The sequence below is a fragment of the Diceros bicornis genome, chromosome 24, assembly GCF_020826845.1.
Source record: "Diceros bicornis minor isolate mBicDic1 chromosome 24, mDicBic1.mat.cur, whole genome shotgun sequence".
NCBI lineage: Eukaryota > Metazoa > Chordata > Mammalia > Perissodactyla > Rhinocerotidae > Diceros > Diceros bicornis.
This window is the reverse complement of record NC_080763.1, coordinates 24,452,065-24,477,819: the sequence shown is the minus strand read 5'-3', so window position 1 is coordinate 24,477,819 and position 25,755 is coordinate 24,452,065. Positions and strand designations below refer to the sequence as shown.

The 25,755-nt window shown below is 50.1% G+C and overlaps 1 protein-coding gene across 1 annotated transcript in view; it reads right to left on the bottom strand.

The window, feature by feature from the left end:
- Positions 1-25,755, bottom strand: part of ESRRB (estrogen related receptor beta) — a 57,298-nt gene that overhangs the window by 13,591 nt on the left and 17,952 nt on the right. The window contains exons 2-4 of the mRNA XM_058567421.1: positions 24,452-24,568; positions 3,422-3,532; positions 2,754-2,915 (exon numbers count right to left, since the gene is read on the bottom strand). Coding sequence (XP_058423404.1) covers positions 2,754-2,915; positions 3,422-3,532; positions 24,452-24,568 — 390 coding nt within the window. The remainder of the gene's footprint in view (positions 1-2,753; positions 2,916-3,421; positions 3,533-24,451; positions 24,569-25,755) is intronic.

The window sequence follows — 25,755 nt, the reverse complement described above, 5'->3', positions numbered from 1 at the left end:
ATATCTTACACAAGGCCAGTCAAGACAGAGCCTAGATCTGTCTGAATCCAAAGTCTGTGCCCTTAACAACCATCGGCTCTGCCCACTGCCCCCTTGGTTGGGCACAGACGGGAGATGGAGCTGGGAGGTGGGAAGGCATGGAGAGAAATGGGTGCAGGGGAGACAGTGCCTTCTGGTTCCATACCCCCTTGAAGGTATCAAGGGATGAGGTGGTAGGAGAAGGAAGCAGTGACCCAGGGGACCGCCAGGAGCCACTCCTGAGCCACTGCTAGGATGCAGTCTATCCACCAGGAAGAGGAGCGTGTGATGGGAGCGGGGGCAGGGTGTGAGGGACAAGGTGAGCTGTGCCCGATTTGGCCCTGGGTTAGTGGAGCAATCCAGGCTGAGTTGCCTTAAGCAGTGGCCTGACCCCACATCTGTGCTGAACCAGCACAGGGCAGATTCAAAAACTACTGAGTGTGTAATCCCGAGAGGCTGAGCTCCTTAGTAAGGGCGCTCCAGCTCAGATCCCGGTGAGCCCACCCCTGAGGCAGAATGCCAGGGCCACCAGAGAGGCCCTGTGGAAGGAATTCTAGTTGTCCTGCCAGCTAAGGAACACCAGCACCACCTCCCAGCCCTTGTGCCCGGGAAGGTTCCTTCTGTAAGGTGTGCACACAACGTCTTATGTAAGGGCCTTCTGACTTATCCCAATCAACTGTGGGCCTTGGCATCTAAAGTCCAGGACAACTGTGCTACATAACCACGCACACCGTGTACATCTTTCAGAGCCGGTGACAAACACAGAAAGGATCTACAGACAGGAAGATAAACCGCCCCATGTCACTGAGCTAGCAAGAATACAAGTCCATGGTGGACCACTGCCAGAGGAGAACAGGATGTCTCCACCACACTACGAGCCAAGCTGTTAGACCTTCAAGGAATAAACTGCACACACTTTAGAAAGGGCCCCATCGTGTGTGTCATGCAGAATATGTGGGTGTCGGTGTCTACACAAATAAAATTAAAAATCAGCGCCCACCGTGTATCCAGAACGAGAAAAGCTGAAAGAGGGGCTGCGGGCCACATGCAACGAAGAGAAGTCCATACCGCCTGAAACACGTTCATTACACATACTTTCCATGCTAGAAATGATCTTAAAAATTATAGAATCCAACATGAAAAGTTGCTCAACATCACTACTCATCAGGGAAATGCAAATCAAAACCACACTAAGATATCACCTGACACCCGTTAGAATGGCTATAATCACCAAGACAAAAAGCAACGAATGCTAGAGAGGCTGTGGAGAAATGGGAACCCTAATCCACTGCTGGTGGGAATGCAAACTGGTGCAGCCTCTATGGAAAACAGTATGGAGATTCCTCAAAAAATTAAAAATAGAAATACCTTATGATCCAGCTATTCCCACTACTGGGTATCTACACAATGAACCTGAAATCAACAATCCAAAGAGGCCTGTGGACCCCTATGTTCATCGCAGCATTATTGACTATAGCTAAGACATGGAAGCAACCCAAGTGTCCCTCGACTGATGATTGGATAAAGAAGATGTGGTATATATACACCATGGAATACTACTCAGCCATAAAAAAGACAAAATCGTCCCATTTGCAACAACATGGATGGACCTGGAGGGTATTATGTTAAGTGAAATAAGCCAGAAAGAGAAAGACAAACAGTGCATAATTTCACTCATATGTGGAAGACAAACTAACACACGGACAGATAGAACTGTTTGGTGGTTACCAGGGGCTGGGGGGGTAGGGGGTGGGCACAAGGGGTGGAGGGATGCACTTATATGGTGACTGGCAAACAATAATGTAGAACAAAAATTCACAATAAAAAAAAAAATACAGAATCCAGGGGCCAGTCTGGTGGTGTAGCAGTTAAGTGTGTGCACTCCGCTTCGGCAGCCCAGGGTTCACAGGTTTGGATCCTGGGTGCGCACCAATGCACCGCTTGTCAAGCCACTCTGTGGCGGCATCCCATATAAAGTAGAGAAAAATGGGCACGATGTTAGCCCAGGGCCAATCTTCCTCAGAAAAAAAAGAAGAGGATTGGCATTGGATATTAGCTCAGGGCTAATCTTCTTCACACACACACACAAAAAATCATAGAATCCAGATTAAGAGACAGGCCTCTGTTAAAATCAGGCAAGCGGCAGTAGTGAGCATGCAACTGATGTTCGCATGTGCCAAACGCTTCACACGCATGCTCACGTTTCGTCCTCCCATCAAAGCCCAGGAAAGAGGCACTGCTGTTATTCCATTTACAGAGAGGTAGGGTGACCCGCCCACGGTTGTGCTGCTAGTAAATTGCAGACCCAGAACTTGAATCCCAATCTGATCCCAAGCCCATGCTCTTCACTGCTCCAGTCCCCCTGCCTCTAATAGGAAGCAAGAGAGCCAATCCTTTTCTGCATTGTATTCCAGCATATTTCCAATAAGGCCTACAAGAAAACACTACTCTGCGGCCTTTAAGGAATCAAAGCACCTGTTCTTTGAATATGATCCATTGTGGACACAATCATAGCCCCTTTAGAATGATAACTGGTTCTGAAGAGCCCCCAGCAGTTCAGGAACATTACAGGACCTTCCAAACTCCAGCTCCCCTCCAACCCCCCCAGCAGACAAAAGGAGCCCAGAGAACAGGATTCCACAGGGCCCCTGGGTCCCGCGCTGCCACGCATCAACACACCAGCACCCCTGAGAGTCCCTAGCTGCACACTGGCCCCCTGGTCACACGTGACTCACCTGGGATGTGCTTGGCCCAGCCAATGATGACCACGAGCTCCCTGTCGGCCAGGTCACAGAGAGTGGTCAGGGCCTTGATGTCGCCCTCAGGCATGCCAGGGGGAGGCATGGCGTAGAGTTTGTCCGGCTCAGCCACCAGCAGGTAGGAGACAATCTTGGTCACTGCGAAGACCAAAGGGAGAATGTAAACGCCTGGGAACAGAGGAAAGGGGCCGGGGTGGAGCCTGGGATGGCTCAGGAAGAAAAGTCGGGTTCTGAGGAGCCCCAGGAAGGTCACACATGGCTGCCATCTCCCCTCCCTTTCTGACTCCACAAAGTTGCTGGTAGTAGTGACTTGGGCTGTTGAGGAACATCCCTCCAAGGGAAGTTGCCTGGTGAATTCTCCCCAGAGGAACCTGCTTCCGGTGGGAGGTGAGGGGCGCATGTTCTGGATGCGGGGGCCCATGCCGCCTTAGGACCATGCTTCGTGTGGAGCCACATTCTGACATCCCATACAGAAAGGCCTTCTGAACGAAGTATCTGACAACAACGCCAGGCACAGATGTCACTTCCCCAAGATCTACACTGTCCCATGACCCAGCGGTGGGAAGATCGCATTTCCCCAAAGATGGCCAGATGTTCTGGCTACAAATGCTGACAAAAGGGGCCCGGACTACCCTGGCACTCACACGGCTTTTTAGCAGGTGGAGAAATCTGTAAGCTCAGGTAGGGGCTGCTCTCGGAGTCCAGCCGTCGCTTATATTTCTGCCGGCCTCCACGCACTCGGTCTAGGCGCACACCTGCCGAAGGGGAAAGGGAGAAGGTCTCAAGAGCTGTTTAACGGCACGCACGGCACGGGGGTGGTAGCACTGACTTTGGAATTTCAAAACTGGCTAAATCCTTCAGGGCCACACCCAGATGGCCTTTTACAGCTGCCTCATTACCAGCCTCAGGCCAAGAGGTCAGACAATCCTAAAACAATTGTCTAACAACAATGGCCCATCCCACTTGCCCCAGGCCTGGTCCTGCCTCTTGGATTCAGCATCCTCCTGAAATCCTCCTAAGCAACCTTCCGTCCTTGAGTCTTTCTGTCCCCAAAAGAGAAAGCACCACAAGAGCACTCCTCCAAGTGTTGGGGAAAGAAGACACGTTATTTTAGATCTGCTGTGAATCCAGGGAGGTTTGAGTTAGTTTGCCAAGAAAAAGAAGGAATCTCTGCCATTAGCAGGCACCTCAGAAGAGCTAAAAGAAGGATTTCCAAACTTTTCACGTAAGAAGACTGGGGGGGATGGTGCTAGTTACAAATGTCAATTTCTCACCTTCAGAGATTCCAGGATGGGGTTCTGGAGTCTGTCTTTCTACACAAAGTCCCCACGAGATGGGGTGCATGCAGGTGGTCAAGCCACACCTGGCAAATCAATGCCTAGAAGTATCTTGATAGCAGGTGCAGACGCAGTTGTGGCTACTCCACACGGACACCCACTTCCAGGAGTGAGGCCCTATCCTAGAAAGATCTGTTCCTGTCTCTGGGTCCATACCGCCTTCAAGAAACTTGCCCCAACCCCAGCTCCTGCTGTCTACACAGACATGTGGGTACCATTTGACACTCCCACCAGCAGGCAGGGTGGGCAAGACCTCAAATAGGCTCCTCAGCCAAAGGCACTCAAGCTCAGATGACCACCTACACGTGTGGTCCAACCTGAAAAGATGGATGGGACCCATCAAGTCAGCTCCAAAATATGAACTTAGGCAGAGAGCAGAGCTCTCCTTTCCTTACCATGAAACGGGCCTTGACTAAAACACATAAGAAGTCAGAGACAGAGCCGGTCCCGAGAGGAAGACAGCTCGCAGTGACCCCCTCAGCCTCTGAGGCGACAGGCCACGTTCAACTTCCTGTTCCTTCCCCAAAGGCCAACAGCATCACCTCACAGAGCCCCAGTCAGCGATCTTCAGGGCCCTGTCGGGCACTTCCCTCTGGGATTCCTCCTGCCCGTCCTTTGCTTCTCCCATCCTCCTAGCACAAGATGGTGCAAGCCGCTCCTATCAGTCCAGCCCTTTCTTGGAGAGAGGCAAGAGAGACGCAGGAATACAGTCGTGCGCCGCTTAACCACCGGGTTACATTCTGAGAAACGCAATTTCATCCTTGTGTGAACATCACAGAGTGTACTTACACTAACCTAGATGGTAAAGCCTACACACCCAGGCTACATGGTACTAATCTTATAGGACCACCATCGTCTATGCAGTCCTCATCTATATGGTCCTTTGTTGATCAAAGGTCAACAAGTCAAGTCATTATGCGGGGCGAGGATTTAGATCCCATTCATGCCAGGGGTGATTTTCTGGCTGTTTCTTAGTTAGGACGTACAGCTACTAAATTTAAGTCCCTGGGACAAAAGAGGAAGTCTCCCTAGGGCGACGAGAGTAATTGCAAGTAGAATTACTTTGTTTACTGAATGGGCAAGGACCGTCCCTTTAAATGCTAACTGCCCTTGGGAAGGAGGAATCTGGATTGAGGAATGCGGACGACGCCATCCCCAAGGGCTTCCAGTGATGGCTCAGACCACACCCTCCTCCCCAGAGGGCAAGGAGGATGCTGTGAGCAGACCGCACCCAGCAGACCGCCCAGGGGGAGGGGACTGTCCCTCTGAGGCCAGTCACCACTCGGCACTTTCAGCAGCAGCAACCTTTTCACGCACATCTTGGCACTTCTGTACTTGACGCTGAATACGGCTGTGATGAACTTTTTTTTCAAGGAGCGGGTCTACCCAGCATCCCACCCCTGCTTTCTATTTAATGGTAGTTCCCCTACTGTGGGTCAACTCATTGGGGTCCTATGCCCACCCACCACTATTGATATCTAAGTGGTCCAGGTCCTCCTCCTCTCCACCCTCTGGGGGTCGAAGCATGAACTGGTGACCCAGGCACAGCCAGTTGGAGCCTGTGATCAAATGGCACAAAGACAGAGGGAGGGTGAGGAGTGCTCAGGGCAGCAGTAGTGCCCCGAGCAGCAGGGGTGTGGGCAGCCCTGGGCCAGATTCCTGGTGACCGCATCTCCTGTGCCGGGCTCTTGGGGCTTCCTGGTCCTTGTCCGGCTTCTAAGTGTGCTCCTTGAACCTCTTGATAGGCTTCCAATAAACTCCCCTTCTGCCTTGAGGGTCAGAATGGGTTGCAACTGACCACATCTGTAGGTGGGTTCTCCAGGAGCCGACCCTGAGACAAGGATGTGTGTGCAGGCAGTTGACTGGGGAGGCAAGCTCAGGAAGAAAGTCGATGAACGAGTGTGTTCCTGAGTAGGTCACTGCCATGGGCAACTGATGCCCAACCTCATCAAGGACCCTGGGAGACAGTGTAGAACACGCCTCTGCTACCCGCTGTGGATGAGGGCCTTGGGGTAGTGAGCCACCTCTCCTGGCAGTCACTGGCAGCTCACAGGTCCAGGCTGAGCAGACTCTGCTGGCCAGAGAAAGCCCCGGGCAGAGTTGCAGTTACTAGACGGCAGGGCAGCATGCACGTGATAGAGTGCTGAGTAAATGCAGGTGACGTACTGACTGCTGCCTTCTCAGAGTGTGGTCCACGGGCAGCAGCAGCAGCATCAGCATCATCTGGGAGCTTGTTAGGAATGCAAAAATCTCAGGTCTGCTCCCCCATACCCCCTCTCCATCAGGGTCAGCATTTTAACAAGGCGATTAGTATCCACAGGAGAGTTTGAGAAGAGCTGCACCACAGCATCCCAGTGCCTAACCAACTTCCATCACTACTTGGACCTTGAAGGGGAGAGCAGAATCCCATCCAGCACAAGACCTACCTGTGCTGGCAGGACTTCCGCCCTCATTTGCCCCCCTCCCCTCTCCCAGCCCCTCAGTGACGGCAGAAGGAGCAGGTACACAAAGGCAGGAAGGATGCTTCTTCCCTTGAAGGTTTTCGAGGAAAAGCTCCCTGCTTAGAAGAGTTTTGCCAACCCCCTCCTGTGACGCAGCCACAAAGCAGCTCACCTCTGCCTACTACACCCAAGGTGGGCCAGGCTCCACCAAGCTCTGCTTCCCCTGAGAAAGCTGGCAAGACCACGAGTGAAAATGCCAAGCTTCATTCATAAAGGACGATGAGGCCCCCATTTCCTGAGCACCTACTATACGCCAGGGTCTGATGGGGAGTCCGGGATGAGCCCCTTCCCCACTTCACTGACCTTCTCTCCTAGAAGCCAGTCTCATGAGCTCTCCCCTCCCACCCCACCTGCCTGACCCCAGAGCAGTGGGAACTGCCCCACAAAAAATAAAAACAGGCGCCCATCCCTTAGCAAGGCAAGGAGATGGGCAGTTGCCACCTCTGTTGCTGCGTCCATCTGGAATGTTCTCTGTCCTGATACAGGGCATGGCCCTTAGTGGGTGTTCAAGAAAGTCTTGAGGCATACAGGAATGGATGTGCCTCCCACCCTCCCACCAGGCTGGGTGCTGCTTCCAGGGCTCCAACAGCACACAGGGCTTCCCCTACCTGCCAGGCGCCCCTCCGGCCAGGGGCTGCTGACTGTCCTCCAGGTCTGTCACGGCACCCAGTGCACGGTGGGTGCTGAGAAAATGGGAGCTATTGTTGTCTTCATCATCACCATCATCATTCTTACTCTTCCCCAGCACTGTGTACAAGTCTCTGGCAAATCACATTAATAACGGTAACAGCCTCATTTACAGAGGACTTGCTGTGTGTGTCGCCCTATTTAATCCACAGCATACAAAGCAGGTGCTATTCTCCCCATTCTACAAATAAGAGAAACTGAGGCTCAGAGAGATTTAGTAATTTGCCCAATAAAAGAGCCAGCATCCCAGCTCCTAGCCATGTCAGGATACGACCTCCAGCACCCAACAGGACACTCTCTCCTCTAACTTTTCTCCTCCAGATCTTTACAGCAGAACGGTCAATGGTGCCAATCAATCAATTATCAATTATCAGGTTATTCTGTTTAAAAAAAAAAAAAGCAGCCTGTTGGGGTTGATTACGCACAAACTGATGCCTGGTGTGAGATGTGTCTGCTCTCCTTGCTTCCAGTCTGCTTTTCCAAGTCCCATCCCCCATACACTGGCCCCAAATCACTCCAGCCCATGGGATCTGGTGATCAAGGTCCCAGGCCTGTCTCTGCCCCTTGTGGGTCATGTGGCCTTGGCCAAGGTGGCTCTCACAGCCTTGGTTTCATCATCAGGTACGGGGAGGAGGCAATGGCAATACCAACTCTGCTCACCGCATGTGGCTTTTCTGACAACCGAATGACGTACCAGTGGGAAAATGCTTGGTAGTTGGAAAGTGGTTCCAGCTGGCCGGGCGAGGCTGTCACTCCCACCGCTCTGTGGCTGCTCCCTGCGTCAGCATTCACCGGGCACCTCACATGCCACCCCATGCTTACTTCCCTTTATTCCCATCAGTTCAGCAATTCAGTGGGTTCTCAGAGGACGGGGCCCAGGTCAGCTCCATTTTCTGAGCTCTCCCTCCCCCTATACACTGTCCCACAGTCAGGCCTCCTTAATGATCACTGAGGGTAGAGGGGGCCTGTGGCACAGACCCGTGCTTCCCAACCCAAGGAGCCCCTTCCCACGGCCTGGGGATGTGGCAGATGGGCCCCCACCCAAGCGAAGTGGCCTATTCCTCTTGCCCACACTATTCCCAGAGGCAATTCATATCCTGGATGCTCCCTTGAAGGCCCAGATCAATATTGCCTCCGCTGAGAAGCCCTTCCAGACTCCCCTCCCCCCGCAGCACTGGCCACGCCCTCCTTGGGCTTCCCTTGCTCCTTCGCTGTTACAGCAACCACAGCCAAAACAGCTCTTCACGGTACCCCACACGCCCATCTCCCTGGGGGACTGTGGGCACCTCCTGGGCAAGGACTTCATTCATCTTTGTAGCCCACGCTCAGCTCCCAGACCATGGTAGGCAGCCAAGTAAATGGTGTGGCCCATTAAAATGAAGCCCTTCAGACTCAGGAAACAAAAGAATCTCAGGGTTGGGTCCTTTCCCAGCTTCCATTTGTCCCTCCAGCCTCTAGAAATTCACTCCCTCGAGGCAGTCCATTCCTCATGAAAGTTTCCCCTTGTATTGAGCTAACTTCTGTCTCCAGATCACTTCCTACCCTCTGTCCTATCCAGCAAGACTAGCCCCCTTCCATAAGACAACCGTTTATGGACTTGAACATCCCGGGGCATCCTCCTTCCACGGCCAAGTACCCTTTATTTTCTATATTTGTAAAGTGTTTTCAGGCCAGTCACCTCCCTGCCTTATATACATTTGTCTTTATTGATGTGATCTGCTCTGAACTGAGAAGGGCCAGCTCCTCAAGGGCAGAGACAGTGGACAGAGGTCTGAATTCCTCTGCACTCTGCCTAAACAGGCTTTGGTCAACTACGTTTATACTTATTATCTGCCAGTGTGTTTCTATATTTTCTTCAGTATGCTGTTCATAATTTTAGTAAACAAGAAGTCCCTCTCCAAGAGATAATGGTATGGACCGGGTTCTCATCCTGAGTGCTCCAGCAAGACGCCGTATCAGGAACTCTTTAGAAGCAATCACCCAATTCTACGTGGGTCTGGCAGACGTTATTAGTTGTCTACCCAATTTTCATTCCATTCCTCCTCTTCTATGCTAACAGAACCCAGGTTTTGTTTGTGGAGACAACGTGCCCTAGCCAGTCCCAGCAATCCTGTCCCCGACTGTCACAGTTTCCCTGGTAGTTAGCACTGGTCATGCGACATGGTTCTGGCCAAGGGATGTAAGAGGAAGTCCACAGTGGGGGCTTCTGGGAATGGTCTTGCTTTTCTGATAAAAGGGACAGACATGTTTGGTGCAGCTCTTTCTGCCTTTCTCCTGCTCTGACCTGGAAGGTGAAGCCTAGAGCTGTGGCAACCACCTTGCAACCATGAGGCAGCCATGTGAGGACACCAAAGAACACCAGAGAAGAAAGAGAAAGAGCCCGAGCCCTTGACACCATGGCTGAGAAGCCTGTGCCAGCAACTACCCATCACCAGGTTTCTTGTGAGGTGGGGAATCAACCTCATTTATTGATGCTTAAGCCACTAACAGTCAGGTTCCCTGTCACTCGCAGCAGAAAGCAATTTTCACTGATACAATGGGCAATTACTTTTTAAATTAGGATGCTTAAGTCTTACAAACACCAAATGGGGAAAAAAAGAGACTTGAACTTGAAATAGGGGTCGCATCATTCCTTTGTTCCTATATTAACAAAATATCTAAAAGGCGACACAGAAAGCACATTAAAATACTAATCAACTTATAATTACTATCCGGGATTATTAGATTGTATCATCTTATTCATATTTTCTGAATTTACAAAAGCATTAATAATTCTCATATGTAAAATGTTTTGTTGTTAGTGCTGTCAAGTCGATTCCCACTCCTAGTGACCCTGTGTACAGCAGAGTGGAACCCTGCCCAGTCTTTTGGCGCCACCCTCTCACCTTTTAGCGCTGTGTCAGACAATGCTCCGCTGCTATTCACAGGGTGTTCATGGCCAATTTTTTCAGAAGTGGGTGGCCAGGTCCTTCTTCCTAGTCTGTCTTAGTCTGGAAGCTCTGCTGAAACCTGTCCACCCTGGGTGACCCTGCTGCTAACAGAAATACCAGCGGCACAGCTTTTTAAGCTTCACAGCAACACACAGCTGCCACAGTATGACAACCGACAGACGGGTGGGGTGGTTCCCCGACTGGGAATCAAACTTGGGCTGCGGTGGGGAGAGCGCCGAATCTTAACCACTAGTCCACCAATGTAAAGTGTAATACTGTCATAAATACATAGCCTTTGTATTAACCACTGTTCAACCCTGTTTGATCCCTTAACATGGGCAGGCCAAAATGTAAGTATTCATAAGTGTGCCAGGAATACAGAAAAGACTGAGAATCACTGGAATACACGTACCTGTGCAGACTGAGTCCTCTAGTTGAGCCCAGGGCTGGATAAGGAGCTGTCCCCCTTCCTGGCCAACATGATGACCCCCCTGAATCATGTAGACACAAGTATAAGCAGAAGTTCACATCCACTGACCAGCTGTTACCTGGTGCTGGCCCCTGCTCTCAGCATTGTATGTCTATTATCTCACTTAGGGATTGCAACAACCCTATGAGGGAGCTTCTATTATTAGCCCATTTGACAGATAATAATAGTACTGACCTTGTAGGATTGTGGTGAGGATTAAACAAGTTAATACATGAAAAGCACTTAAAATATCATAGATGGCACACAGTAAGTGCTCAATAAATGTTAGCTACTGTTACTATTATTAAAGATACTTCACCTCGGAAACCCTTCTGTCTCTTGACTGTATCGAAGTAAATATTCTGGCTGCGATATTGTACCATAGTTTTGCAAGACATTACCATTGGGAGAAACTAGGTAAAGGGCACGTGAGATCACTCTGTATTATTTCTTACAACTGCACGTCAATCTACAATGATCTCAAAATAAAAAGGTTAATTTAAAAAAATTTTAACTACTTGTGGAAATGTAAAATGGTGCAGCCATTGTGGGAAACAGCTTGGTGGTTCCTCAAAAAGCTATACCTGATTATCACATGACCCAGCAATTCCACCCCTAGGTAAATGAAATCAAGAACTCAAACAGATACTTGTTTGCCAATATTCATGGCAGCACACTCTTCACAATAGCTAAAAGGTGGAAGCAACCCAAGTGTCCACTGACAGATGAATGGATAAACAAAATCTGGTATACACACACAATGGAATATTATTCAGTCACAAAAAAGAATGAAGTTCTGATGCTATGACATGGATGAACCTTGAACACATTATGCTAAGTGAAATAAGCCAGACACAAAAGGAGAGATGTTGTATGATTTCACCTACAAGAAATACCTAGAATAGACAGAAAGTAGACTGGAGGTTACCAGGGGCTGAGGGGAGGAGAGAATAGGGAGTTATTGTTTAATGAGTACAGAGATTCGAATCGGGATGATGAAAAAGTTTTGGAAATAGATAGTGGTGATAATTGCAAAACACTGTAGTGTGCTTAATGCTACCTAATTGCACACTTAAAAATGGTTTTAAAATGGCAAATTTTGTTATATATATTTTTGCCACAATTAAAAAAATTAATAATGTAATATACCTAAAATGATTGAATTGTACATTTTAAATGGGCAAATTTTATCTCAATAAAGCCGTCAAAGATTTTTTTTAAAAAATACTTCACCTTTCTCAGGTTAGTGGAATTAAATAATATAAAACGTGTAAAACATAGCAAAGTGCTTAGTACGTGGTAGGCACTCAACAGTCATTTCTTCCCTTTTATCTGCCTACCGAAGGTGGTAGGGTCTGCCTTGAACTGCCAGCTTTCTTCACGGGGAGAGAGAGAAACACGCCCCTTTAGCTATAACTACCATGGGTCAGATGCGTTAAACAAAAACTCTCAAGAAACTATGGTTCAGAGAGGTTAAATATTGTGCCTGGGGGCGCGCAGCTCCAACACAGGCACTCTCTTGACTCTGCCCACAGGGCGGAGCACTGCCCCTGTCTGACCCGGGCACACAGGTGCTGCCCTGGGCTGCAGCTGTACCGCCCCCACCCCACCCCGATCCTCACTGGGCTGCTGTCCCGGTATCGACAGTGTCCAATCTCACTTCCCAGCTCAGGGGACAGGAGACAGCAAAGAAGCTGGAGGGCCACGCCGGGGCAGAGACTCCTTGGGAGGAGGGGAGTGGGGCTCCCCAAACCTCTAGAGCCCGTGCCCCATCTGCTGACCTCTCCAAGCCACCACAGGCACCATGGAGCATCCAGAGCCGGCGGCAGCCACGTCCTGGATCAGATGTCCTCTTGCTGACTTGATAAGATCAGGCTTCTGACTTTTTTCTTAATGGAAGTAAAACAATTTCTGCTCCCCTCCGCCTCCCTCCTTTCTTCTCGTTTTCCCTCCCTAAGCTGGATGAGATCCCAGTCTTTGGAAGTAAAAATAGCCCGGGATGCAGGGGGTCCAGCAGCGGGGGGCAGTTTAAGTTTTTTTCTTTTATACCCAGGCACTAAAAATAACCAGCTAAAGCTCTGAAAAGCCGATCCTTGTACCTGGCCCAGAGCCTGGCGTGGGCGCTGCCCCTGTCACATTTCTCTTCCCAGAGGAAGGGCTCAGACAAGGCCAGAGTGGGAACGGCCTCTGAGCCGGCGTCCTTCTCCTGCCTCCTCTGCAGAGCAGCTGTCCACCTCTAAGGGTAAGATCTCTCCCCACACTGCAAAGTTTTCACGGTCAAGACCCTTCTCTTCCCCTTACCCAGAAATCCCACTCCCCTCCCCCAAATTCACCGTCCCTGGTTTACTGATGATGTAAGCAGGTTCACATGTGCAATGCTTCACCGCTTACAAAGCTATTTCTGTATCTCATTTGGTCTGCATAGCAATGTTGAGGGAGGAAGAATACATGATTGTTATTTTCCCACGTGAAAACTGAGGCTCAGAATGGTCAAGTGACTTGCTCGGGATCACACAGCCAGGACATGCTGGAGGGAAGATCTGAACCTTGATCTCCAAGTCCTATCTCCTTTGCCCTGAACTTGAAAGCACCAGTCCTGTATGATCACCAGAATGCCCTGGAAAGCCTCTGAACTGCACAGACCTTGAGGACTTCTCCCTTAGAGGTTCTGAGTCAGTAGGTCCAGGGTGACGTCCAGGAATAGATAATTTTTCAAAGCTCCTCTAGTGATTCTGATTACCTGCCAGGTCTGGGGAGGGCTGCACTAAACCTATTGTATTCAACACTTTGATCTAACTAGCGTTCTTCCTGGGGTACTTGGGGGTTGATTCTCTGCCTGTAAGTTTTACCAAACTATAGCTGACTCATCTCCAGAAAGGGGAGAAAACCACCCAAAAGATGATGAGGGGAGAAAACCACCCAAAAGATGATGCGGGTACCCTGAGCTCCTGAGGGCCCAGAGGCTGTGGATCGTGGGGGCATGCTGATGGGTACCCAGCCCAGCAGGATGCCCTAAGCATCGTCCACATCTCCTGCACATGTGGGGCTTCCTTCAGCCACCTGTCCTGAGGGGGTTTCTGGGTGACAGGTGAGCTTGCCTTGCTGCCTCGGACCAGATGGCTATTTAGGGCTGCCTCTGACCCAGGTGCCATGTCATAATGGTGAAGGGTCATGCCTGACTCACTAAAAGCCAAGAGAGAGCCTTGTGGGTGGATAAGCATACCTGCCACCTAATATTCCTGGGTTTGCACCAACTGCTCCAGGATGGGTCAAATAGTACAGAGTGATGAGCTCCTGGCCTCTGTCTATTAAAGAAGTGTCCATCTCGTGCTGCTCTCTCCTCTGGACCTTCTCTCCCAGGGCACCATGTCCCAAGGACATTTCAGGAAGCTGGAACCATCCATGGACTCCCAGCTGCCAAGAAGTCTCTAAAACTGAACAACTGACAGGGAAAAGTTATCTCAGCCCAGCCTCCCCGTCCATTCCCTTCCTCTTTTTTCCCCTTTGAGGAAGGACTAAGGGTTTGCTACTGGCCAAGCCATCTTCATTGAGTTGGAATGGGCTGCTTAGAAGGAATTCTCACACAACCAAGGAGGCTTGATTCCACCTAGCTCTGTTATTTACTAGCCGTGTGGCCTTGGGCAAATCACTTAAACTCAGCTGCACCAGATCGGGCATGGCAAACAGCTGTCAGCTATACCACTGCCCTCCATTTCCTAGACTGTGGCAGACATTGCTAATCAATCACATCACGCTTGCCTACTGGTCCCAGGCACTGCGTAAGAAGCCTTTCAATCATGCACTGTAGGTAGCCACTTCCCACCCTAGAGCTGACAGTCCAACTAAAAGCAACTGGCCATCCTGGAGCCTGGATGGTTCCCAAGGTCCTTTCTACCTCTAAAAGTCTGATTCTGCAATGATAGGTCTTAATTTGGTTTCAGGAACTTCTTAGGTGGGCTTCAGGGGTGCTGTGAAGCTCCTACAATTGTCTGCGTAGGTATTTGTGTATGTTTTATGGTCAAGTTTCACTGGATTTTCAAAAGAACTTGTGAGTCCCTAAAGCAAGAGCAACTGTGTTAGAGGCTGTCAGAGTGAGCAAGTACGCAAACAAACAAATGAATAAATAAGATCGTTTCAGACTGGGAGAAGTCCAATGAGAAAGTAAACAAGAGGATACAACAGAAAGTAATGAAGTAGGAAGAGAGGCCTTTCTGAGATGACATGTAAGTTGAGACCGGAAGGATGAGGAGCCCCCCCATGGGGACAGCGTTCAGGCAGAGGGAGCAGCCTGCAGATCCTAAGGTGGGAAAGATCCTAAGGTCATGCTTGAGGATCAAAAGTAAGCCAGTGAGGCTGGAGCAGAGTGCGTATGAGCGACAGGGCAGGGGAGAAATGGTAGAGATGGCCCTGAAGAGAGAGGGAGGGGCTAGATCACGCAGGGTGCTGAAGACCAGAGTGAAGTGTTTAGCTTTTATTCTAAGTGCAATGGAAAGCCACTGAATGACGTGAAGCAAAACCACAGAATCATATTAGTGTTTTAAAAAGATCATTCCGGCTGCTATGGGAATTGGATTAAACAGGACCAAGAGTGGAATCACAAGTCCAGTTAGGAAAGTGTTGAGATGGTCCAGGAAAAGATGGTGCTTCCCTGGACGAGGGTCATGGCCATGGAGATGAAGACAAGCAGGAGGATCTGAAATACATTGTGGACATTGACTCAGCAAGAGTCCGGGATGAGTTCTAGGTTTTGCTTGAGCACCAGGTAAATGGGGGTGCCATTCCTGTGGTGGGAAGACTGGGCATGGTGGAGGGAGGAGTGGGACAAACCCAGAGTTCCTTTCTAGACCTGTTGAATCTGTGATGCCTCATAAGGGACCCAAGGGGAGACGCCAGGAGGCGAGTTAGATACTGGTGTCTAGAATGCAGGGAAGGAGCTGGAACTGGAGGTCTGAGATAGAGAGTCACCTGGATCTAGTCTTGGATCTAGAAGAGGTCACCTGCAGGGTGTAGCTGAAGAAGAGGGCCCTGTTCCAAGTCCTGAATGACACTAAAATGTAAAGGTCAGGAAGGGGAAGAGTTTGCAAAGAAGACTAAAAAGCATGGTCAGAGAGGTAAGGAGAAAACTAGGCAGACAGGGTGTCAGAGAAGCCAAGAGAAAAGACGTCAAGGGAGGGCAGGGCAACTGGCTGGAATACTGCCAAAGGGCTAAGTGGAAGACAGAGAAGTACCAGGTTTGGCAGCTCAGGGGCTGTGGAGGGCAGGCTCATGGGTGTGGTCAGGAGTGGGTGTGGTCAGGAGAGGGTGTGGCCAGGAGTGGGGTGTGGTCAAGAGAAGGTGTGGTCGGGGAGTGGTCAGGACTGAGGTGTGGTCAGGAGTGGTGTGGTCCAGAGTGGGTGTAGTCAGGTGTGGGTGTGGTCAGGAGAGGGTGTGGCCAGGAGTGGGGTGTGGTCAGGAGAGGGTGTGGTCAGGAGTGGTGTGGTCAAAAGGGGTGTGGTGTGGTCAGGAGAGGGTGTGGTCTGGAGAGGGTGTGGTCTGGAGAGGGTGTGGTCAGGAGTGGGGTGTGGTCAGAAGGAGTGTGGTCAGAAGGGGTGTGGTGTGGTCTGGAGTGGGGTGTGGTCATGAGAGGGTGTGGTCAGGAGTCCTGCCAGACTGGGACAGACTGAGGGTGATGAGATCATCATACTCAAAAATCAACTCCAGGGGCCAGCTGGTGGCGTAGTGGTTAAGTTCATGCGCTCTGCTTCTGGGGCCCGGGGTTCACAGGTTCGGATGCTGGACACGCACAGACGCACCGCTTACCAAGCCATGCTGTGGCGGCATCCCATATAAAGTGGAGGAAGATGGGCACAGATGTTAGCCCAGGGCCAATCTTCCTCACACACACAAACACACAAAAAATCAACTCCGGCAGGATCAAAGACCTACTGGGTAAGGCAGATTAGGAAAATATCTCTACAAGAGCAGGTTAGGAAAAGATTTTTGTGTGTGTGTGTGTGAGGAAGACCAGCTCTGAGCTAACATCCATCGCCCATCCTCCTCTTTTTGCTGAGGAAGATTGGCCCTGACCTAACATCTGTGCCCATCTTCCTCTATTTTATGTGGGACGCTGCCACAGCACGGCTTGATGAGCAGTGTGTACGTCCGCACCCGGAATCTGAACCTGCAAACCCTGGGCCACCGAAGCAGAGCATGCGAACTTAACCACCACGCCACCAGGCCGGCCCAAGATCTTTTTTTAATGACATAAAACTGCAAACCATAAAGACAAAGATCGATAAATTCAATTTATTAAAATTACTAACTTCTGATCATCAAAGGATTCCATAAAGAGAAGAAAGCCACAAATGGGGAGATTTTTACAACACCAACAACTGAAAAATGACTAATAAAATGACCAGAATATATAAAGATTTCTACAACCAATTGATAAGAAAAATAAAGTAGAAAAATAGGGGAAAGGCTCGGATAAGCACCTCACAGAAAAGGAATCCCAACAGGCTAATAAACATAATCATCTCATAGTGCAGAAAATACATATTAAGCAATAATACGACACCACTTTACACACACTAGCAAAAATTAAAAAGTCTTAGTGAGGATATAGAGCAGCCAGAACATTTGAACACAGTGATAGATCAGTACATCCAAACCAAAAACAGTTTCATTTCATCCCATAAAGCTGATGATGCACATACCCGGTACTTCTACTCCGAGGCCCATAAGCCCTTACACATGTGCACCCGGAATCCTGTGCACAGGACTATTTGTAACAGCAAAAACCCAGAGCCCAAACGTCCATCAGTAGTAGAAAGGATAAATAAACTCTACTAAACTCATACAATGACACTATACAGCAGGAGTCTGCAAACTAAGGTCTGTGGGCCAAACCCAGCCCTCTGCCTGTTTTATCAGAACACAGCCCTGTTCTTTCATTTACATACTGTCTGTGGCTGCTGTCGCTTTACCATGGCAGAGTGAAGTAGCTGCAACAGAGACCTTATGGCTTGCAAAGCCTAAAATATTTACTTGCAAAGCCTAAAATATTTACTATCTGGAAAAATGAATGAATTATAGCACCATGCAACAAGAAGCATTCATCTCAGAAATATTGACTAGAATAATCAAGATGCAGAAGGATATGTATAGTATAATTTCATTTAAAACTAAACAAACACTATATCATTAGAGATACAGATATATCATAACACTATAAAGAAAGGCAAGGGAAAAATAATGCAAAAATCAGGATAATGGTTACCTCTCAGGGTAATGGAAATGGGAACCTCAAAAAAAAAGAGGGAACCTCAAAAGTAGGAGTAGTTTTCTTTTTCTTACATTGGATGGAAGGTAGCAGTATTCTTCATACTTTCCATATATTTTTGGCAAATAACAATGCTTGAGCTCTAAAATACATTATTCCCTTCTTCCATACCAACAGAGTTTTAGCTGTTGAACACATGGTGTCCCACCTAAAGACTACAATTCCCTGACTTCTTTGCAGAGAGGGGTGGCCACGTGACTAGGTTCCACCAATGGGCTGTAAATGGAAGGAATATGTGCCACTTCTGGGTCCCGCCCTTCAAATGACCTTCCTTCTGGATGTCTGGGAGATGGAGAGGACTGGGTCCACAAATGGAAGCCATTTGCTAGGGATGGCAAAGCTGGCAACCAGTCTCGCATCACCTTTGACCTTTGGAGTGTTACATGAAAGATGAGAAAGAACTCAACTTCTATCCTGCCTAAGCTTCTGGTTTTTTGTTTGTTTTGTTTTGTTTTTGAGAAGGGAAAAGGGAGTCTTTTATAGAAGCTTAGCCTTAGCCTAACTAATATACCATAAAGATTTTTCTGGATCTACTCAATGTTTACTTTTTAAGGAAGTTTTTTTAAAAAGTGGAGGTGGATATAGCAAGAGCTGTCAACTTTTTGGGGAAGTTTTGTTGAGAAAGGGAGCTGGGTAAAGTAGCAGTAGCTGGATAGAGGTGAAGAATTAAAATACAGTTGTGGGTTTTTGAAACTTAATTTTGTTTTTATAATGGGAGGACAAAAGTATGTGTGCTGATGAAAATGATCCAGTAGTGAGAAATTTGAGTTTGATGATGCTGAAAGCAGAGATGATACTACAGGAGTGAAGTCCCTGATAAAAAATTGGAGAGGGGCTGGGTCAGTGGCGTAGCGGTTAAGTTTGCATGTTCCGCTTCAGTGCCCGGGGTTCGCCAGTTCGGATGCTGGCCGTGGACCTACTCACCGCTCACCAAGCCATGCTGAGACGGCATCCCACACAGAGGAACTAGAAGGAACCACAACTAGGATATACAGACATGTACTGGGGCTTTGGGGAGAAAAAAGAAAAACAGGAAGATTGGCAACAGATGTTAGCTCAGGGCCAATCTTCCTCAAAAAAAAAAAAAAAGAATTGGAGAGAGATTCAGAGCACAAGTGGGGAGACTGGCTTTTGATAGAAGCAGAAATATCTGTAATAGGAGTGAAGGCATAAAACAAGCAAAGTAGGTTTGTGGATTCAATAGCAGGTGGGTAAGAAACTCCTCACTTGACTTTCTATTTTCCCAAGAAAATGTGAAGCAAGGTCATCAGCCAAGGAGTGGGGAGAGAGGCTATGGGAGGTTCAAAACTGCCTCCTGGACCACAGAGGAAAACCAATTTTATAACGTGATGAGTATCTATCTCGAATCAATGACCAACATCCTACTTTGTGGTACAAGCCTAGGGGCTTTACCTGAAGAGTCAGAAGCAAGAGGAAAATGCACTATTATTACTTCCATTTTACAGAGGAGGAAAGGGAGGTTTAAAAAGGTTTAAGTAAATTACCCAAGGAGCTGATAAATGGTGACCCTGGGGTTTTGCTGGCTCTGTATGACCACTGAACCTGTGATCCAATGTTTGACACACCAAAAGCCCCAAATGAACGGTAATAAAGGGCTCAGCACAGACAAGATCATCTCCTATGACTTCATTCAATCAACACTTCCTCAACCAGAGGTCACCAGGTCATCGCGCCTGAGTGGCCTAGATGCTTCAGACCACAGGGAAAGATCTTGTGAGCCATCAGACATATATGTGCTTGTGTGTGTGTGTATGTGTGCACGTGTGTGCACATATAGGATGGAAAGTGGTTCGGGGGGATACAAACACACATCAGAGTTCCTGGGCTCTAGTTCAAAACTATTCTCTGAAGTGCTGGAGAGCTGGTTAATTTCAGAACACTAATGTATTTTGGGAAAGAAAAAGAATTTTTAAAGGCAAGTCATCTCTCATCTTGTTTCTTCATTCACGGGGCCAGAAAAGTGGTATTTCTGGCATGGGCTACAGGCAGAATACTCTATAAATACAAAGCCATTAAATCCCAGGCAGCAGGAACCTGATCGGAGCCTCCTTTTAATTTCCTGACATGAGCTGGCCACTAACCCAATTACCCAGAGTCCCCGGAGGAGCCCTCCGCCTTCCCAACAAGCACAAAGAGAGTGAGAGCATATTGCGTGGATGTCAGCCTGGCTTTCACTGAAATCAAATATCTTTTAGAAAACACTTGGGAAGAAAGGCTGGCAAGGGGCTGAGGGGAGGAGGAAATGGAGCAGGACAGGAGGCTGGTGGCTTGAGGGAGGTGACATAAGGTGAGGAGAAGGTGAAGTTTGCAGGGACAAGCTGTCCAGGGAGCTGCTGCAACCCCAGAGCTGTAGTAAAGACTTGGGGGCCCCCGTGAAATGCAGCAAATGGTTTTCCAGGTTCTTCTGGCTTAGAGGCTGTCAGGCCATACCCTGGCCAGGCTGCGAAGCCTGCCTATCAGGGGAGAGCTTCCCCACTGTCCTCCCAGGGGAACCTCTCATCCTGATTTTAGACCCCAGATGGGGGCCAGCCCAAGACAGATGCCACCTCTAAGATTCCCACCAGCAAGTCCAGGAGGAAAATCAGACCGCCGGACACCAGTCTGCCTCCCCTAACACAATGGGCGGGCTGCTGAAAGTTGCATCCAATACTACTTTAACATGCCCAGAAAACTGACATCTGAAATCAATCTCACAGTGGATTCCACCAAGGAGTTGTCCCATCTGGTCCCCACTTTGACCTGCTGCTGGAGAGACCTTTCTCTACAGGTGAAGATGTGGAGGCCCAGCAGCAGAAGTGAGAAATAACACACAGAGCAAGAACACCTCGGAGCCAGGAGGAGGACACAGCACCAACTCCCAGCCCAGGGCAGATTTTGTATTCAATTTTTTATAAAGAGAATAATCACTTTCTTTCCCTGAAAATGCAGATTTTCATACACTGGATTTGCTCCAAGCGAGACAGACCCTTGGACATCACCTACATTCCACAGTCGATGATTCCAGAGCTGACAGCAGCCTCAAGGCAGAGGCTGAGGCAAAGGAGGCCATACGTCTGGCCTTTTCCCCGGCAGCTGCTGGGGCCCCCAAATCATGTGGCAGTCTCCCAGGGTACTGTACTTAAGAAAGGAAAAACTGTAAGGGTATCCAGAGCTGCTGGAGAGAGGAGGGGAAACCGTGTTCAGATGTGGAGGTGAGATGGGAGGAAGGAGCAGCCAGGATTCATATTCTCCCCTGCCCCAGCCCCCTGCCCCCAGTAAGACCCAGGACCCAGCCCCCAGCTCCCTCAGGCCCGAGGCCCACCCAGCGTGGAACCTTAAAGAGGGGGAGCGGCCCCGAGGAAGGCTGGAGTTTGTCTTTGAGAATCAGAGGGAAGACAGGCGGAGGCACAGCCCACGCTGGTCTGGGGGTCCTGGGCTCCTGCACACAGAGGGAGGGACACCCAAACCACAGAAGCCAGGGCAGCTGCCAAGAGCCCTGCCTGCAGGGACCCAGGCTCCTTGGTGAGGCACGCTCCTCCTAAGGGGCCAGTCCCCGTGGAGCTCAGATCCCAGGATCGCGCCAAGGCTCTGTACTGCGGGGGACGGAAACCAAATGGAGGCTCGGCTTTGTCTACACAGGAGCCTTTGTGTCATTTTTTCCCCTTTGGATTTAGACCTGCCAGCACTGGGGGAGAGGTATTCTGGTGATGGCCCTTCCTCCTCTAGGCAGAGCTCCTGAAAAGGTCTCTCCAGGCTGGGCCCCAGAAAGCTCACCACCTCAGCACATCTGCCTGGCTCCTGCCAACAGCCTCGGATGCCCCGGCTGCCACCCTGGTTAGAGGACATCCTGTATCCTATGTCCCATCCTGCCTCCTGGGCCAACCACATGGCTATTTACAAGGGGGAGGGGTCAAGGCTGGGGCTCACCCTGCACGTCCTCCCCACCCAAGGCAGCGTTTCTCTCAGGCCCGTGTCCCCCCAGCAACCCCCACCATCATCCTGGGATACAGCATCCATCTCACTTCTCTTAAGTGGTCGGTGGACTGGGACCTGAGCTGCTGCCACCAATTACGCACTTGGCCACTCACTTCCTTGCCACTAGTGAATCCCCCCCATCATTCCTCCTTTCTAGGGGGATACTAGAACGTACCCCCACTCTCTCCCAAACACTGGGTGTGCCTAAGGAGACTCTTCAGTGTTGCAAGACGGTCCAGAGATTTTGAACGGTGGTCCCTACTTTTTCCTCATCTCTCCCTCTCCCTCCCCTGCTCTAGCTCACAATCCTGGGGGTGGGTGGCCTCCCCTATCCCTGACCTTTGCCATGGGGGGCAGACACAGTACAGAGCACGAGGAAGCTCCAGGCTGTGGGCCCAGCTCCCCTCACACCAGCACATGACTGAGAGTGGAGAGTCATCTCGACCAACCCCTGCAGGACCCAATTTGGTCATCCCTAAAGTTCAGGAGTATACTGAGAGCAATCAGCCTCCTTCTGCTCTAAGTTCATTGGATGCTGCAAAGTAAGCAAACAGAGGCCATACTAGGAAAGGCTGTTGGACAGCTGATCCCCAGTTTGACCCGGTGTCCTCACACCCAGCTTCCCAGAACAAGGTGGCAGCCCCCGTCCTCACGGCCTTTAAGAGCAAGGACTCTCTCCACGACTTAGAAACCCTCAGATTGGTTCCCACACGGAGGGGCAGTCAAGAGACCAGCACTGAAGCATGCTTCTGAGGGCCTTACGTGCCTCAGTTTCCTCATCTGTGAACCCCAGGATGCTCTGGAGGGGCAGAAACGGCCAGGTGTAGGAGTGAGGGGACCTGATTCAGTTTAGGTCACACCCTACACAGGGATAGAGCAAATAGTGTAGAATCAAAATGAACCGACACATAGTCTTTCAGCAGGTCCAGTATGGCCCAGTTTCAATCTAGAAACAGGGCTGTTTCTTCTGTTGATCCCCCAATGTAGCAGCTGGCAAGTGTTTAAGAGCTGAGTGGCCTTCCCCACCTCAAACGGGTTAAATGAAGCGACTAATGAGAAATGCAGTTTAAAGGCCATCGTGCTCTGAAGACACAGGGGTAGCTGAGGAAGCGCTTCAGGAGCCTCTGTTTTACAGGAGCTGATGCCCGACTGAGGGGAGGTGAAGAGGGGGACCCTGGAATGGAAAACGGAGGGAGGGGGCTCCGACCTCCACAACACAACAACGTCCAAGTCCCACGTCATCCTACTGACAAAGCATCTTAAATCTGGGCCCTCTTCCCCAGAGTGTGCATGGAGACCAGGGTGGGGTGGGGGGGTCTGGGGCTCCTAAAGGCTGGGCTGGGCTTCCAGAAGCCCCCTCCCAGTGAGGGACTGCATTCCAGTCCTGCCCCTTCCTTTTCTCTCGTAGCCCCTCCCAATCATCAGATGATCCAATCATTAGCACACACCTCTCTTCCTGCCTCCTCCCACTTCTGGAAGGATCTCAGGGCCCAGAAGCATAAAAGCTGATCTGTTAAGAATTACCACTGGTTCCTCTTGAAAGCTGGAGAAACACACACACACACACACAAACTACCCATCCCCCAAAACGGTACCTAACGAGGGTCATCAACCTGAGCAGATCAACAGGGAAGGTGATGAAGAGGAGACTGAGAGCAGCGCTGCCCTAGTGATGAGAGCCACATGTCACTTTAAATGTTCTAGTAGCCACACAAGGAAGGTGAAAAGAAGCATGTGATATTACTGGCATATTATGTTTTGTTTAACACAATGTATCCAGAATATTATCATCTCAACAGGCAATTATTTTTCAAAAATTTTTACTACACTATTTTATGCTTTTTATCATCCTAGTTAAGTCTTCAACATCCAGCGTGTATTTTAACTCAGAACGCATGCCTCCTGCTGCCGTGTTGGACGGCACAGCTCTGGAGGAGAAAGAGAGGCCAAGGCAGAGAAAGGAAAGGGAAGGGAGAGGATGGGGGGCGGGGAACAGGGGAGGGGCGACATCCGCCAGGAGACGGTCACGTCCTGTCCACCTGCCGAAAGCACAGGCTGTGGTTCGCAGTTGAACAGTACATTACGTGTCACTCTCGGCCTTAGCCTCTCCGCTCTTGGCACCCCACACTCCATGGACCGTGGAGGGGTAATAGAGCGCCTCATGCCTACCCTCCCAGGGTGGAGCAGGGGCTTGGCCCTAAAGGAGGGCCTTCGCCAGAGTGCCAAGACAGCTTTCCAGGGCTGAAGTACGGCAGGGTCTTAACCTGGGATGCACGGAGGGATTTCTAGGGTCTGCAGACCCCGAGGAACCGTGTGCACATGCGCTGCCCCGAGGAGAAGGTCCACAGCTTACAGATATTCTCCCAAGGGTCTGAGACCCCTAATGAGAGGAAGGGTCTCGCGCAGGACCCCGGGCCCAGGCTAAGCCTCGGCGTGGGCGTGCGGGCCTCTTACCTTCCTTCAGCATCCCCACTTTGAGGCACTTCATGAAGCGGCACGCCTGGCAGGACTTGCGCCTCCGCTTTGTGATCTCACACTCGTTGGTGGCCGGGCAGCTGTACTCGATGTTCCCTGTAACCAGACACAGACAGGGTTGCCAGGTGCCATCCAGGGCCCCCACCCACCGGCCAAAGGCTGGATGGCGATTAACCGGCCAGACCCACTGCTCCCCCGACCCCGAGGTTCCCACAGTGCAGTGGGTCTCAAGGTAGATGTTCCAGGGTACTTGTCAAAGTGTTGCAACTCTCTTAAATACAGAGATCCAGTTCCAGAGGTCTGGGTGGGCCAGGCAGCCACGGCTTTGAAGAATGGTCACCCACCGTTTTGAAGCCACCACCGGGCTGGGACATCAAATCTCGCTGAGCTGGCATTTTATCCCAGGAAGAGAACAGCCCCTGTGCTGACCAGAACATCAGGGCAGACCACGGCCCCTCTGCCCTCCAGCCCGGGGCCCCAACTCATCAGAGAAGCCTCTTGGAAGCTCTGAGCCCACAGGGACCAGGGCCTGGATTCCACAGCCCACCACAAAGGCCCAGGCCACCCAGCTCGGCTGCCCTTGAGGAAATCACTTTCCTCTCACTGAGTCTGTTTCCCCATCTGCAAAACAGTGTGATATCTACTGAGTGAAGGATTAAGCAAGATCATGTATGTAAAATTGCTTTAAAAATTGTAAAGCGCTATTCAACGTGAGCGGGTGGTTTTATAAGCACAGTTCATTGCTGCAGACGGAACTTGTGATTAATTTTCGATGTCACCCCTTAAATGGGTTATAATAATGACTACCATGATCCTGATCCCATGCTCCCAGTAGGCTGTGGGTCCCACGAAGACAAGAACGCGTCCTGTTCACCATTCAATCTCCAGCCACACTGAGATCCGCCCCTGCCCCGCAGAAGGCATGCAGGAAAAACTCGTTAAATGAATAGTCTACTGAATCCTCATGGCGATCCCATGAATGAGACACCGACACTATCCCCATTTTACAGGTGAGAAACCTGAGGTTTACAGACTGGTTCTCTGCAACAGAACTATATGGGTCTTATTTACATTGACTTGATCTTCAAATGTCCCTGGGGAGGCCAATGTCCCTTTTCAGTGCCTCTTCCTGGGAGGGCTCACAGTATGGTCAGGAGAGGCTGTGGCTGCCTTCCTAATAGAGGAACATCGCCTCCGTCCTGCACACTCTTACCTGTCTACACTTATTTCACACATATGCACTGTGCACCTGTCACATGAGAACGGAAAGGCAACTGGAAGGT